The following is a 14,170-nucleotide window of genomic DNA, read 5'->3' on the forward strand; positions in this document are numbered from 1 at the left end:
AAAGACAATCCAAAAGCCTCTTTAGTCAGATCTCAAGATTCAACAAGAAAACCGAAATTACCTGGATGTTCTCCTCTGATTTAGAAAGTGATACACTAAAATTGAAAATATTTAGTGTTACGATTCACCATTACTTTGTAGAACTAGGGTCACTTGAAATGCACAGCAGGCTCATTCTGTGAGGGTTTTTTTCCCCTAGCAAAGACAACCTGGGACGCCCAAATGTTCATCTGAGGGCTTCTCCTTCAAGGCATTCAAGTCTACTATTACAGGAGAATGAGAAATTTACAGTGACTATATAGTGTCATCATTAAAATATTTCTAATTATATTAAATACTTAACAGTGATCTCAAAAATTGGCTTTTGTGACAGAGGCGCTAGCAGAGTGAAAAAGTAGGATTCCAGATTTTATTTATTTATTTATTTTTAAGATTGAAAAAACACACCCGGGATAAAATTTCTTAGATCAATAAAGCTTCGGGAAACGGAGCGAGCTGTTCCGGGACCCACTGAAAACTGGTGAACTTGAACTTGGAAGTGGGGTTTTGACAACGCAACTGTGGGAAACAAGTGTCTGAACCAATCTTCAAACACCACCTCAACATTTTTCTCCCCCCAAGTGTTCGAGTGGCAGACAAAATAAATTACCATAAATTATACGCCAAGGCAACTTCAAAACAACATGACACGACATGAGGCTGAGGATTTCCTTAGCCCCTCCAGGAAGTGTGTAACACTGTTTGTGCTTCTGGCCTGCAGGCTGGGTCGGAAGGGGCCCGTCAGACGTCGGGGTAGTTGCAGTAATACACCGCGGAGCTGGCGTCGGACACCACCGAGGAGATGGCCCCGTGGCTGTCCGCCAGATTCACGCCGGAGTCGTGTCCCTGGTAGGGGAGCCCCATCTCGGGCTTGCACACAAAGTGCAGGTACTGTTCGAATTCCGTGCGGTCCACCTCCCCGAGGAGCTCGGCCGGCTGGCCTGGGTCCGCGCCGTCCCGGCAGGGCAGCGCCTCGGGCGGCGGCGACGGCTGCCCCGGGCCCGGCGGGGGCGGCTGCGGTGGCATCTGGAAGCCGCGCCCGCCGCCCGCCGCCGCCGGCGAGCCCATCGCGCCGTAGTACATGTGTAGGGCGCTGGGGGGCGCCAGGAGGCCCGGCATCGCGGGGCCCGCGGGCTCCGGGCCGAGCCGGGCGTGCAGGGGCCCGGCGGCGGGCGGCTCCGGGGGCCCCGCGTAGTCCGCGGCCTGCGCGTAGCTGTAGGGCCCGGCGGCCGGACAGTCCCCAGGCAGCGGCGCGGCGAAGAAGGCGGGGTCGGGCTCAACGCCGTCCAGCGGGGACGTGTCTGGCGTGGGCAACGGGTAGCCGTCGAGCGGGGGCGCGCCCAGAGCCTGGCAGTCGCGGTAGTGGCCGCCCATGTGCGGGGGCAGCAGCGGCGGGCCCGCGGGGAAGCCCTGCTCGGGGAAGGGCAGGCCCAGGCCGTCCATGGCCACGCGGCCGCCCTCGGGGCCCAGCGCGGCCGCCGGCGTCTCGGCGAGGCCGTGCAGGAAGCCGCCCTCCACCCGCTTCAGCCGCTTCACCTGCTTGCGCCGCCGCGGCCGGTACTTGTAGTTCGGGTGGTCCTGCATGTGCTGCACGCGCAGCCGCTCGGCCTCCTCCACGAAGGGCCGCTTCTCCGCCAGCGTCAGCGCCTTCCATGACTTGCCTGCGGGAGGTGGAGAGGCGCGCGGGCTTAGGGTCGGAGCCCCGCTCCCGGGCCCCAGCTGGTCCCACCGCCCTCGCCTCCGACCTCGGATTGTGCAGCCCGGGCAGGGAGGGGAAGGGGTCCAGGTGAAGGTGAACGCTGGGCCCGCGGAGGCCGAGCACGCGAGGAAGACGCGAGGCCTCGGTGCCTTCCTGTGGCCTCCTGGAAGCGGCTTCCCGCTCAACCGCTCGCGGTCGTCCGAGGAACCGAGAGCGTCCCCACCCGGGCAAGGAGTCGGGGGGACGGGCGCGACCAAGCCAGCTCCGCGCCAGGGTACCCTCGCCGCCACTCCGACGCGCGGGGAAGCCGCCTCCCGGGGCCGCTGCACCCGCGCCCCGGCCACCCGGGGAAGCCGGGCGCCGAGGCCCAAAGCCGTTCGGAGACTCGGAGAGCGGGAAGCGGGAAGGGACCGAGGGCCCCAGGGAAGGACGTGGCGGCCGCGCACCCCCAGCCTCCTCCGGCGCGAGGCCCACACCCCGTGAGACTCAAGGAAGTGGCTCCACGATTCGCACTCTCTGGGTCCCGGCCTCGGACTCACCCAGCATCTTGCTCAGCTCGGCGTTGTGCAGGTCCGGGTTCTGCTGCGCCAGGCGCTTGCGTTCGTCCTTCGCCCACACCATGAAGGCGTTCATCGGCCGCCGGATGCGAGACTCGCCCTTGGCTCGACCCGCCGTCCCGGCCGGCGCCCCGCTGCTCGCCGCCGCCTCGCCCTTCATCTTCATGTCCCCGAGGGGACTCAGCGACTCGGCCCAGGGGCAGGGGCCCAGCCCGGCCATCACGGCGGGCAGCGCGCTCCGGGGCTGGCTCTGCTCGTCACTGGCGTACCCCGCATCCGGGCTGCTCATGGCGCTCCAGCCCTGCCCCGCGCCCCGCGCCCCTCCGCCGGACACGCCGCCTCCCCCGACCGGGGGGAGGGAGGGGGTGGGGAGCGAGATTGGGAGATGCCCCGCGGGCCGCTCGCGCCCCCCGGCCCGACCCCGCCGCCGGCGTCCCTGGCAGATCGCAGACCCGGCGCAGCTAGCGTCCCCGCCGGCCCAGTGACACTGCGGGCGCCCCTAGGCCGCGGGGCCTTTTCTGCACAGACGTGGCCAATAGAGCGACGGGGGCGGGCCGGGCCGGCGTCTCTAGGCCCACGCCCAGCTCGCCGCCCAAGTCCCAAGTCCCAGCTCAACCCCAAACCCGCCCTTTCCCCTCCCCCGCCCCGACCCCGCGCCCAGGGCTACACCTGCCCCTGGGAAAACTGGCTGGAGCCGGGCTTAGGCGCCACGTCCTCTCCTACCCGGGGAGAGGGACTTCTGAAAAACTTTCCCGGGTGCTGATCGCACTGCTGCACAGGAGCACTTGGTCCCGGCAGTTCGGATCAACACACGAAGCATCCACTAAACCAGGAGCTGAGGGTGTTTCAGCGGTGGGTGACCTAGCCTTCTTCCGAGAGACCTACGGACGTCTTAAAATTGCAAAATACTTTCTCTTCCCAAGGATTCAACGTGCTTGTTGTACTATACTCAAAATGCTATGTCCGAGGTAAATTCTACTTTCTAAAACAAGATTACAAACGTCATTCCGAAGAAATGAAAACGTTTACCCAAAAAAGACGAACCAACCCTTGACAATTTGTACGTGAAATGTACAGTAAACAAAGTTTTCTCATATGTGTTCAGTAAAAGAGGCAAGGCTTAGTTTTGATTTCTAAAATGTGGTAAAGACAGCAGTGATATTTATCTAAATGCCTGCCGATTAGAGGAAAGAAAGCAACTCCTGAGGAGCGAAATAACTGTAGCTTGGAGGGTCAGTTTGAGGTGGTGACCCTCACAGATGACTGGGGGATTCCTCTATGTTTCTCTAGACTGCAATGAAAATCTGAATGACCGTTAAACTTCTGTATCAATCTGAGAAACCTTCTGAGTGGGATTTGTAAACAAGCCCTTATATTGTTCTTATATACAGCACACCATCCCTCCAAACGTCAGCAAACTAGTTTATCCTTATAACCCTACGAGGTAGAGGCTATTATATCTTACAGGAGAGGAAACTGGGGCACGGAGAGGTTAAGGACCTTGTCCGAGATCACAGCAAGTGGAATTCATCTCCAGTAGTCTGCCCTCAGACTTGGAGCTCTTAACCTTTAAGCCAAGCTGTTGTATTCGTGTACTTGTTTGTGTGTTGCGTTGTTTTCTACAGCAACGAACACGGCCATTCCTGCATAATTAGATAACTTTGCAAAGAAACCAATATATCAATCTCTACAACAGACTTTGTTTACTGTGAAGGGGTGATGAAAAACTAGGGCTTACAGCCGGGATCTGGGAGGTAAGTGCTGCAGTTTCTAGTGTGATACGACAGGGACAAGTAATCTATCAAGTCCGCTTGTTAGTGGCATTCATAAAAACAAAGAAACAGAAGCTTTGAAAACACTTGGCCTTCGGTTTCTCTGACTTTGCTATTTCTCCAAAGAACTTCTGCACACTTGTTTTAAGCCAGCTTGAACTCCGTGAGGATCTGTGACGTTGGCTTCCCTCCCTCACCTTCAGCGGCCAGAAAGTGGTTCTAGTTCCTGGGTCGCTGAGGTTCAGACAAGAATTTAAAAAGTAATCTGCTTAAGGAAATAATAGAGAGGTGTTATTTTTAATTGGTGGTTTTGAAGCAGTTGATAATCTTAAACACATTTAACTGATTATGTACTTTTCCTTTAAGAGTTTATTTTTCTGAAAAAGAAAAATATGGGCTTGAAAATTAAGCAAGACTGCATTACAGCTGGTTATCTGATAAGGAAACTATAGAAGTAGAGAGAACAAGTTTATCACGCGGCGCCTGGCTCCTTGTTTTCTTGGTGATCTTCTCTAACTTTGCTGCAAAGTAATATCTTCTCAGAGATCTCAAAGCAGGACTTTCTATCAGCGTGAAAGTTTCTATGAACAAATGGGAGTTTTCTCAGAATAGAGATTGAAAACCAAACAAAAATAATCCCTGTTCGAGAATACATGTTATCTGTCTAGATGAATCTATATGACTAATTCCATAAAAACATAACATAGGGTGCAGGAAATACAATCCACGTGTGAGTCCAAAACATGTATATGCACGGATTTACCCTTGTACACTTTCTTCATCCTCGTGTACCTCCTCGGAACCTCATTGCAGAGAGAGGTGCCACAAGGGTCGAGAAAGTGACGGGGAAAAAAATGCGGGGGGGGGCAGTTTTCCCCATTATTATTTGCACTTGTTCTGGAGACTAACAACTGACTTTTCTTGGGTAAGATACTGAGAATTCAAGTGAGAGCACAGGATCCATAGGATGGAGCTGGAGCTACAGATTTTAGCGCCCCTCCCCCTACTGCTTATAACACCCTCCCTGGAAGTTATGAAGTAGCAATTTACTTCTATTTATAGGAAGGAATTGTGGTGCCTTTCCAAGACTAGGCCCTTCTATACTATACCGTTGCCTGTATCTAATCTCTTCTGATCCTTCACTTGTCATAGATTTGGGGGGAGCGTGTTGGGGCTGGTGGCGCCGCAGACCGGTCTGCGCAGTGTGTGGACTCTTCTATTTCGGTCCCTTTACTAAACGCGGTGTTGGAAGTCGAGCTCGGGCCGTTATCAGAGCCAGCCACAAATGCCACATGAAAAGCAGCAAACATCCGGAGTGGCTTCCTGCGAGCCTTGCTTTTCTCATCACGAGAGATTTACGCGGGGGGAGGGGGGCAAACAAGTGCGCGAGGAAGAGCCGTGTACACGCGGCCGGCCGGGCGCGCCCGCAGTGCACGGACCGAGATCTCTGGGCTCCTGGCTACTAATGGCACGCCCGGTCCCCAGGCCAGACCCGAGGCCCAAGGGCTGGGCGAGGACGCGACTAGCGCGGCACGAGGCCGTGCCCGTTGCCCCTCGGGGCCCGTGGCCGGCGGGCGCAGAAATGAACCCGGGTAGGTGGCGAGCCGCGGCTCGGACCCCTGAGTGACCAGGCACAGGCCGGGGGTTTCCGGCAGGCTTTTGTGTTTCGATGCTCGGGAAGCGGGAGCCGGACGAAGGACACTCCGGCGGCCGGGGAAGGCCGTGGGCACCGGGGCAGATCCGGGTCGCCTCCGGAGAGCTAGTGCGCGGGAGCGGGGAGGGAGCGCGCGCCGCCGACGCCGGGAACGGACAGACAATGGTATCCCCGGAACAGAGAACAATAATAAGGCCTTTGCGTTTGTAAGTCGCGCGCCCGCGTCGGCCTCCGGGAGCCGAGCGGAAGGCGGCGCGCGGCACGCAGCGCGCCCGGGGCTCCGCACCGCCCAGGTAGGGCCGCGGGCCGGCTCTGCGTACCTCGCGCGTTTCCTTCCCGTCCCCGCGCCGGTCCCCCGCGGGTCCGGGATGCGAGGTCCAAAGTCGCGGGCGGGATGGGAGAGGTGGGGAGGAAGGAGGGCCCGAGAGATGGCGGTCGCCGGCTCCGGCCCGGGAGGCCCCCGAGGGTCGGAGCCCCGCGGACCCCGCATCTGGCGTCCGACGCTGACCTTCGGGGCACCCGCCTCTCCCGCGGGGCCGAGAGTGTCTTTGGGGACGCTCGCTGGGCACGAGGATGGGAGGCGTGCGTTCTGCTCCCACGCCCTCCGCCTGCATCCCGCCCCGGCCTCTCGCCCTGGTCCGCGGACCCCCTCGAGGCCGCCCCGAACCCCGCCCTGGCAGCCGGCGACTCCTCGACCGTAACCCTGTTCCCGCTCGGCCCCGCCTGGGGTTTGCACAGGCGAAGCAGGAAATGCGCTGTTCCCGGTCCACTTTCCTGCTCAGAAACTAGTCCGCGGGGGTGTTTCTTATATTCTGCACCCGCCTCCCGCCCCAGCTCGGGTCCCGGGGTTGGAGTGTTGGCTCCTTCCCTTTATTCCCCGACGTAGGGAACCTCAGACTTCTGAGGTGAGAGGGCGTTGGGGGTTAAGGAAAGGCAGCCCAGCTCGTCCCCAGGACAGATTACAGCCACACACTGGCTTGCTCGTCCCCTCCATCTCGGCCTCTCAACTCTAAAGGGAATTTCAATAGCGGCTTCTGTGCACCCACTTCTTCCGACCTTCCCACCTTCCTCGCACCCAGAAGAGGCCAGGGCTTTCGTTGTAGAGTTGTGTCGTCAACTAAGCAGACAGTCTTATCAGCAACATGTCCATTGTGAGCCGAACACTTGCAGTCCCCCCCAGAGGGGAGCAGACACGGCCCCTGCGTCGGAGGGATGCACAGCGCGGTACCATTAGCCTTCCTCTCTGATTGATTCACGTCCAGCCGGGGGTTCTAGGCCTTCTGTACCGCAATCATTTGTTCCTGGCAAGTAAAGGTGATCCTGACATCAGTAGGCCAAGCGCTCTGAGATATTTTTTTCTAGTAGAAGTACTGTAATAGGTGGCCTTTCTACCCTGGAAACTCTGGCTTGCCAAGTTTCTCTTGTCAGCAGGGCTGGATTTTGCCAGGTGGTTGGTTAGGGCAAGGTGTGCATTCTGTGATCATGGAAATGATCAAAGTGAATAGGTCATAGGACAGGCCACTCCTGACACACTCATTATCCACCTTTCTGTGCAACTCGAACCACAAGCATATCAGATTTTGAAATGGTACCCTAGTTGGCTTCCAAGGTTTCTAAACAGGAGAGAACATATTAGGAATCCTTGCTGGATTCCTCTGCAGTCAGTATTTGGTTGTCCTCTGTTACCTGAATTTTCTTCTATGCCCATTTCTTAACCTTGCCAACAACTTTGTCAACACTCTTGAACAGCCTCTTTATTTTATTTATTTATTTTATTGAAATATAGTTGATTTACATGTTGTGTTAGTTTCTGCTGTACAGCAAACTGAATCAGTTATACACATACATATATCCACTCTTTTAGATTCTTTTCCCATATAGGTCATTACAGAGTACTGAGTAGCGTTCCCTGTGCTACACAGTAGGTCCTTGTTGATTATCTCTTCTATATACAGTAGTGTGTATATGTCAATCCCAATCTCCTGATTTATCTTTCCCCGCCCTTAACAGCCTCTCTATATCCTCGAGCACACACAGTCCATTGGCATGTAATAAATGCTCAGGGGTACTATGACGGCTGTCTTTTATCCGGTCATGGGGTCATCTTCTTTGGCGGCAAGGCGCTGAATTATCTCCATAAACCTCAGTAAAGACTGTTCTCATCTAAGATGCATCTGTGTAGACATGCGGTCATCAGACTTCAGACCCACCCTATTCTCCCTCATCCTCTCCTTCCCCAGAGGTCCAGTGTCCAGGCACTAAGCCCTGAAGTGTCTCCTCTTCTGAGGTTTAACTCGAGTCCTCTGGCTTTTCTGAACCCACTCAGCATGGAAGTCCACGCCAAGAACGCACATGGAAATTTTTTCTTGTGGCTATATGCGTAAATAAATTTCTATCTTTGGGGGACTTTTCAAAAACAAAACCTTTAGTATTAATTTGTTTGTACTCATAGATTACAGTTTACAAAGCAGTTTCATGTACGGTAACTCGTCAGAGCTTCAGGACAGCCCTGGTGGTAGGCAGGGCAGCTTTTGTTATTATCCCCATTTTTCAGAAGAGGAGATTGAAACAGAAATAATAGGTCACCTGCTTGAGGTCAGATGACCAGGATGCTTGCATCACCTGTTTGCCCTTGCTGTTAACACGGATGGGCCTTGTTCTGAATTTCTTTCCATGCCATGTCTGTAACCAGTGAAGGACCTGAAGGGGTTTGTAGGAACCCAATAAAGCCAGCAGGTAGGTAGGGATGGATTAAGGACTCTTGGCACAGAAACTTCCAGTGTGGTTCCTAACCAGGTCACAATAATTTTTTTTAGTAGCAGAGATACAGGGCTGTAACAAGAAAGCATTTTCATTTAGAAGATCTATAATTAGGTATTTTTATTAGATCACATAATCTAAGCCGTAGATGACATCTCATTTAATTTGAGTATTATTTTTTACAAATTCTAATTCAGCTGAAAAAATGAAAACAGTTCAAAGTTATATGGGGATAAAGTTCACATATAAGGAAGTTTGGGTCTCTGAAGCTCTGCCCCTGTACTTCATTCAGACTGAAAGAGATGTAGTTAATTACGCCAAGTTGTGTGGTCTTGTCACATGTTTAAGATCTATGCTGTTGGTCTCCTCCAGATGTACCGCTGACCAAGTCTTTGGGTGCATAAAAACATACACGTAGCAGCTAGGTAAGGTAAATTCCTCCATTCGTACTGTCGTTTGGGAGAGAAATGGATGGCAAATATTATCAATTCTATTTTATGAAATGGAAAATTGAGATACAGAGCAATTGTGTAATTTGATTAATGTTTTCAAATCAGTATAAGAGACAAGAGAATCATCTATTCATTTAACCAACAAATAACTCCCCAGCACCTGTAAGTCTGCGGCTCAGTACGGCATGGTATATTGGTTATGAGCACAGATTTGGGAGTCAAACTGCTGGGTATCGAATCATAGTTCTGCAGCTTACCAGCTATGCATCCTTGGACATATTGCTACACCTCTCTGTATCTCCTCTGTAAAGTGAAGGGTAATTATAGCAATGACCTCAGAGAGTTTTATGTGGATGAAACGAGTTAATTGCTAGGACCTGGCACATAGCAAGCATTACCCAGGTATTGAATAATAAAATAAAATTTAAATTAATGCATGTTAGCATATGAAGACATATTGGGAGAATAAATAAGAAAAGGCTACTGTGATACTGAAGGTTAATGCATTGTAACAGATAAACAAATGTTTTCAAGGAAAAAATTAATGGAATTTTTTAATGTTGTAACATCTATGATAACTAGTAATAACCAATGTCATCATGCTTTAATCAAAATTATCTGTTACACTGGCAAAAGCTTTTCAGAGGTCTATAAACTATTGTGCATTTTCTAATTACATTTGAATGTCAACATTACTTTGGTGGTGACGTAAAAATCTTTGTTTTGTGCATGTCAACCTTCTAAAACTCTGTGAAGACTGGCCAGGAAACAAATAAATAGAATTGTAAAGCATTCGGTATTCCATTAAAAGATCTTTGAAATACAAAGACACCTTGCGATGAGCATTTAACCTGGATCAGGCTAGGTTCTTCTCCTAAAGGCATAGAGACAAAGTCCAATCGTGATAACTATGGCCGGAACTCGTGTTTAGAGGAAGAATAACCCACAAATGTACAAACCTTGTCTAGATCTTTCATTGTGAAAAGATCCCAAATTCTAGTCTTGGTTGTTCAGTAACTTGCTGCCAGGTACATTGCCAGTCACTTAAACTGTCTCAGCCTCAGTTTGCTCAAAAAAGGAAGAAGAAAATGCCCGATCTCTTCCCAACTGTTCCAGATAAAGAAGAGAATAAATAATCACGAAGTTTTGCAAAGTAAAAGTGCTCAGTGAAACTGGGTTAGTGTGTGTGTCTGCAGATGTCTGGGTGTATATGTGTTTACAGAAGATTCTTTGTACAGAAAAAAAAATGGCAAATTGAGATAAAATGGAAATAGGGATTGTAAAGAAGACTACTTTTCTGGCTTATAATGGAATGCTGCTGCTTTGAGAGCAAAAACTTTTTAAAAAACTACTGCACAAAGGGCCCCACCTTTGATCCAGGGCAAACCAGATTCTGTTTTTATGAACTAAGGCTATAGATTTACTGAATAACCATTATTTTAGTAAATATAGATTATTTCAGTGGTTAATTTTTTTTTCTTTCTTTCTTTTCCCCAGTGGTTAATTTAAAACTGAAATTTGGAGACAAATAGACAACCCATTCTTTTGGACACTTTCTTATGATGTAACATTTCCTTGGAACTCACCTGACATGTATGGAATCTTAGGGTTGAAAAGAACTGCATAACCCATCCCTGCTTTTCAAGTTCTGTAAAATTATCCTAGTGAGAGTTTGGAAACATGGGAATGCCTTACACAGGAAATATTACATATTACACTAATATATGAAAGCATTTGTTACTCATACAGCTATGTAAATACACAGCATTCTTTTTAAATCATTTATTTTGAAATAATTTCAAACTTACAGAGAAGTTGCAAGAATAGTATAAAGAACTGTATCACCTTCAAGGAGACTCTTCAATTTCTTAGCATTTTACCGCTTTTGCTCCATCTCAATTTAAAAAAAAAAAATTCCCCACATTTTCTAAAAATATGTAAATGGATATAACAATATAAATATGTAATCATATTTATCATAGAACATATTAACATATACCGATATGTTGTAGACACTACATAAATATGTAATACATCATTATAATATGTTATATCTTATGCATTAAAACATGTGTATGGGGCTTCCCTGGTGGCGCAGTGGTTGAGAGGCCGCCTGCCGACGCAGGGGATGCGGGTTCGTGCCCCGGTCCGGGAGGATCCCACATGCCACGGATCGGCTGGGCCCGTGAGCCATGGCCGCTGAGCCTGCGCTTCCGGAGCCTGTGCTCCGCAACGGGAGAGGCCACAGCAGTGAGAGGCCCGCGTACCGCAAAACAACAACAACAACAACAAAAACATGTGTATGTATGTCTGTATGTGTGTCATTAGCCTTTTTCTGAACCATTTGAGAGCAGGCTGTGACATGGTGTCTCACTCACTCTAAATACGCCAGAGGACACTCTCCCATATAACCAGACATAAAATAACCAAACAAGTCAGGAAATTAACATTCCTACCATACATCACTACCAGCTGAGCCACTTGCCCAATTCAAAGTTTGCAAACTGCTCCCACAAAGACTGTTTCTTTCCGGTCCAGCATTCCATCCAAGATCACACATGGCCCTTAGATATCATGTCTCTTTCGGTTTGCATCTGAAACAGTTCCTTTATGGTTTTAAAGAGTGAGGGGCTTTCGTTCCAATGGGGTCCCAGGACCAGTCTGTCTGGTATGGGCTCCTGCATTCTTGGCAGGAAAACCACGGACATGGTGGTGTGCCCTTCCCAGGGCATGATAGCCGCATCATCACTGCTGAGCTCACCTTGACCCCCTGATCAGGTTGGTATCTGTCCAGTTTCTCCAGCTTCAAGCCACCATTTTCCCCTGTGCAATTGATAAATGTTTTCTGTAGGGAGAACTCTGCTCTATATTATGCTAATATCCTCATCAAGCCCCCACCCCCCTGCCTTAGCATCTGGTTGCGTGGGTGAGGAGTGGTGGTTTTGTATTCCCATCATTTCTCTGTATTTATGTGTTCCTTCTACTGTAAGGATGTTTTCCTTTCCTTTAGATTAGTATGGGCTCATGGATTCCTTCTTTATTCAGTGGTTTATCATCCATAACTAATATTATTTGTTTGGATGGTCTGCTTGTCACTGATTTGGCCAGTGGCGCAACTTTCAAGATGGCTCCTGTATCCTTTTGATACGTCCTTATCATCCTTTGACTATTTCCTTAGTTTTGGGCATAACAGGATATTCCAGGCTCATCTTTTATTTTTCCTGCCTCAACCCTGATTCAGTCATTTGTCCAAGGAGTCAAGAGCATCTTTTAGTGGAGGACGGCGTTTAGAAACCAAAATCTGGGTTCTCGTTGGTACTGGGGTATCATGGCTTCTAGATACTCTCAGCAAAGAGAGCTAGGAAACATATGCATACGTGTGCGTGCATACGCACATATATCTATAGTTATTTCTATATCTATTAAAACCATGAGTTAATTGAAGATACCTCCAATTCCAATCCAACATCTCAGAATTCTCGCTAGGCTGCTTCCTTTCCGTATTTTTAAATCCCTTTTCTGACAGTAAGGAACCGCCTCCCACTATTCTCAATGTATCTGTTATTTGCTGGCTGTAACCCGTCTCCCAGCTACCCCACCTGCTTGCTTGGTTTCCGGGCACACCAGCACCTCTGTGCAGATCTCCTGCAATGCTCCACTGTTTTCATGTTCAAAAGCAAAGCAAAGAAATAATAATTACTCATTTAAATTGATTGTAAAATTATTTTAAGTATAAAATGTGACCATAAACTATAGTATCAAAATTTCCTTCTTTACTATCTTTCCTTGCTGGCAAATTCCTCAGGAGTCAATTAAAGACAAAAAAAACCCAAGGCACTATTTTTGTTTGTTTGGGGTGGGGTCACCCACACTTTTGAAAGTACAAGATTGTACCAAGAAGTGTTTCTTGGGCTTTCAGTCATGGCTAGAGCAAAACTAGAGACTGGCTTGACCTAGCAGGTTTTCTTTTGCTAAAAACGATAAGGAAGAAAGGGGAGTAAGGATTAAATAATATTTTCCAGAAGTGTTCATAGAATTTGTGGCAGCTTTGAGGAAATACTTCGTAAGTACAGTGCCTCTCCCCTCTGTCAGCCACACCCACACACATTACTCTCCATGATCTTAGACGGAGAAAATCATGCATACCAAGTCAGATTTCATGACTTGCCCCAAGTTCAGAGGTTGGCCAATCTAATTTACACTGCTTCTATGCATGACTGAATTCCCATGAGTCATTTTCATCTTTGGCGTGAGAGAGAGTTCTGTGGAACTGTATTAATATGAAAACCAACCCCTGAGCCTCCAAGTCAGGCTCGGCACCCCCAAACACTGCCCCCTCCATGGCTGCTCTCTGTCTGCAGAGCCCAGGAGATGCACCCCTGGCAGCTCCTGAAACCCTGCCGGTGAGCAGGTCCAAGTTCAGCTGCAATGGACAGCCAAGGGCACCTACCAAGCTCCTCTCTCCTTGGCATGTCTTTCCTCCTTTTCCAAAACTAAAACAGGAAAATCTTACTGGGTCATTTCTACAGAAAGGGTGATGATAAAACATCCCAGAACTAGAAGGGGCAGCCTCTGGTTAGGCAAAGACTTGAAGCATGAATGCTTTAACAAACATTAATCATACGTGTGTGTATTAACTGGTTTGGGCATTGTATGTAGTGAGACTTACAAAACATACCTAATATACCAGTTCAGTTTCAGGATGGTTGTTCAGACTGAAGCTTTAATTCTTGAGCAGTTTAAGTCTTCAGTAGTTCAAGGACCTCTGCTAATTTGATTTTGCCAATACTTATTCAATTTAACAAATGAATTATAATAGGATATTTATAAAGATAATTAGTAAATACTTTCCAACTTTTGCCTGGCCTTTAATTTGGGTACACTTTAATAGTGAACATTTCCAGTGCACGTACATGACATATAATCACCAATGCCAGTTCAATCACGTGTAAATACCTGTCCATTATGGCGCAGCCCCTATACACCCCGCATACAATGGTTCTTTCCTACCTCTCTACTCTCACCTCTCACTGCTCTCTTCCACCTCTGCTATATTCTGGCCTCTGGCTGCTTCTAAAACATGCCAAGCTCTTTCTTTCCTATGTTCTCTTCCCTCTGCATGGAACCGAGTTCCCCCAGATCTTCCTATGGCTAGCTCCCTCATCCGAGGACACCTACTCTGGGAGACCATCCTACCTAAAATAGCCGGTGTCTGCCACCACCTCCACAAACTTCTC

General features: G+C 49.5%; 1 protein-coding gene across 1 annotated transcript; it reads right to left on the minus strand.

Annotated features, from left to right (window-relative positions):
- Positions 1 to 396: 396 nt before the first annotated feature.
- SOX17 (SRY-box 17) lies at positions 397 to 2,780 on the minus strand. The gene is made up of 2 exons (XM_029222826.1): positions 2,278 to 2,780; positions 397 to 1,700 (listed from the first exon to the last, which is right to left on the minus strand). The coding sequence occupies exons 1-2, from the start codon at positions 2,582 to 2,584 to the stop codon at positions 781 to 783; spliced, it is 1,227 nt and encodes a 408-aa protein (XP_029078659.1). The 5' UTR covers positions 2,585 to 2,780; the 3' UTR covers positions 397 to 780.
- Between the last annotated feature and the right edge of the window lie 11,390 nt (positions 2,781 to 14,170).

This window comes from Monodon monoceros, unplaced genomic scaffold (genome assembly GCF_005190385.1).
Source record: "Monodon monoceros isolate NGI ecotype Baffin Bay Population unplaced genomic scaffold, NGI_Narwhal_1 Super_Scaffold_14, whole genome shotgun sequence".
NCBI classification, from domain to species: Eukaryota; Metazoa; Chordata; class Mammalia; order Artiodactyla; family Monodontidae; genus Monodon; species Monodon monoceros.

Excerpts from the sequence above, each read along its gene's own strand:
- SOX17 (XM_029222826.1), bottom strand. The coding sequence starts at position 2,584 with ATGAGCAGCCCGGATGCGGGGTACGCCAGTGACGAGCAGAGCCAGCCC. Across the intron at positions 1,701-2,277 it reads CGAGCTGAGCAAGATGCTGG|GCAAGTCATGGAAGGCGCTG; the intron begins GTGAGTCCGAGG and ends CACCTCCCGCAG.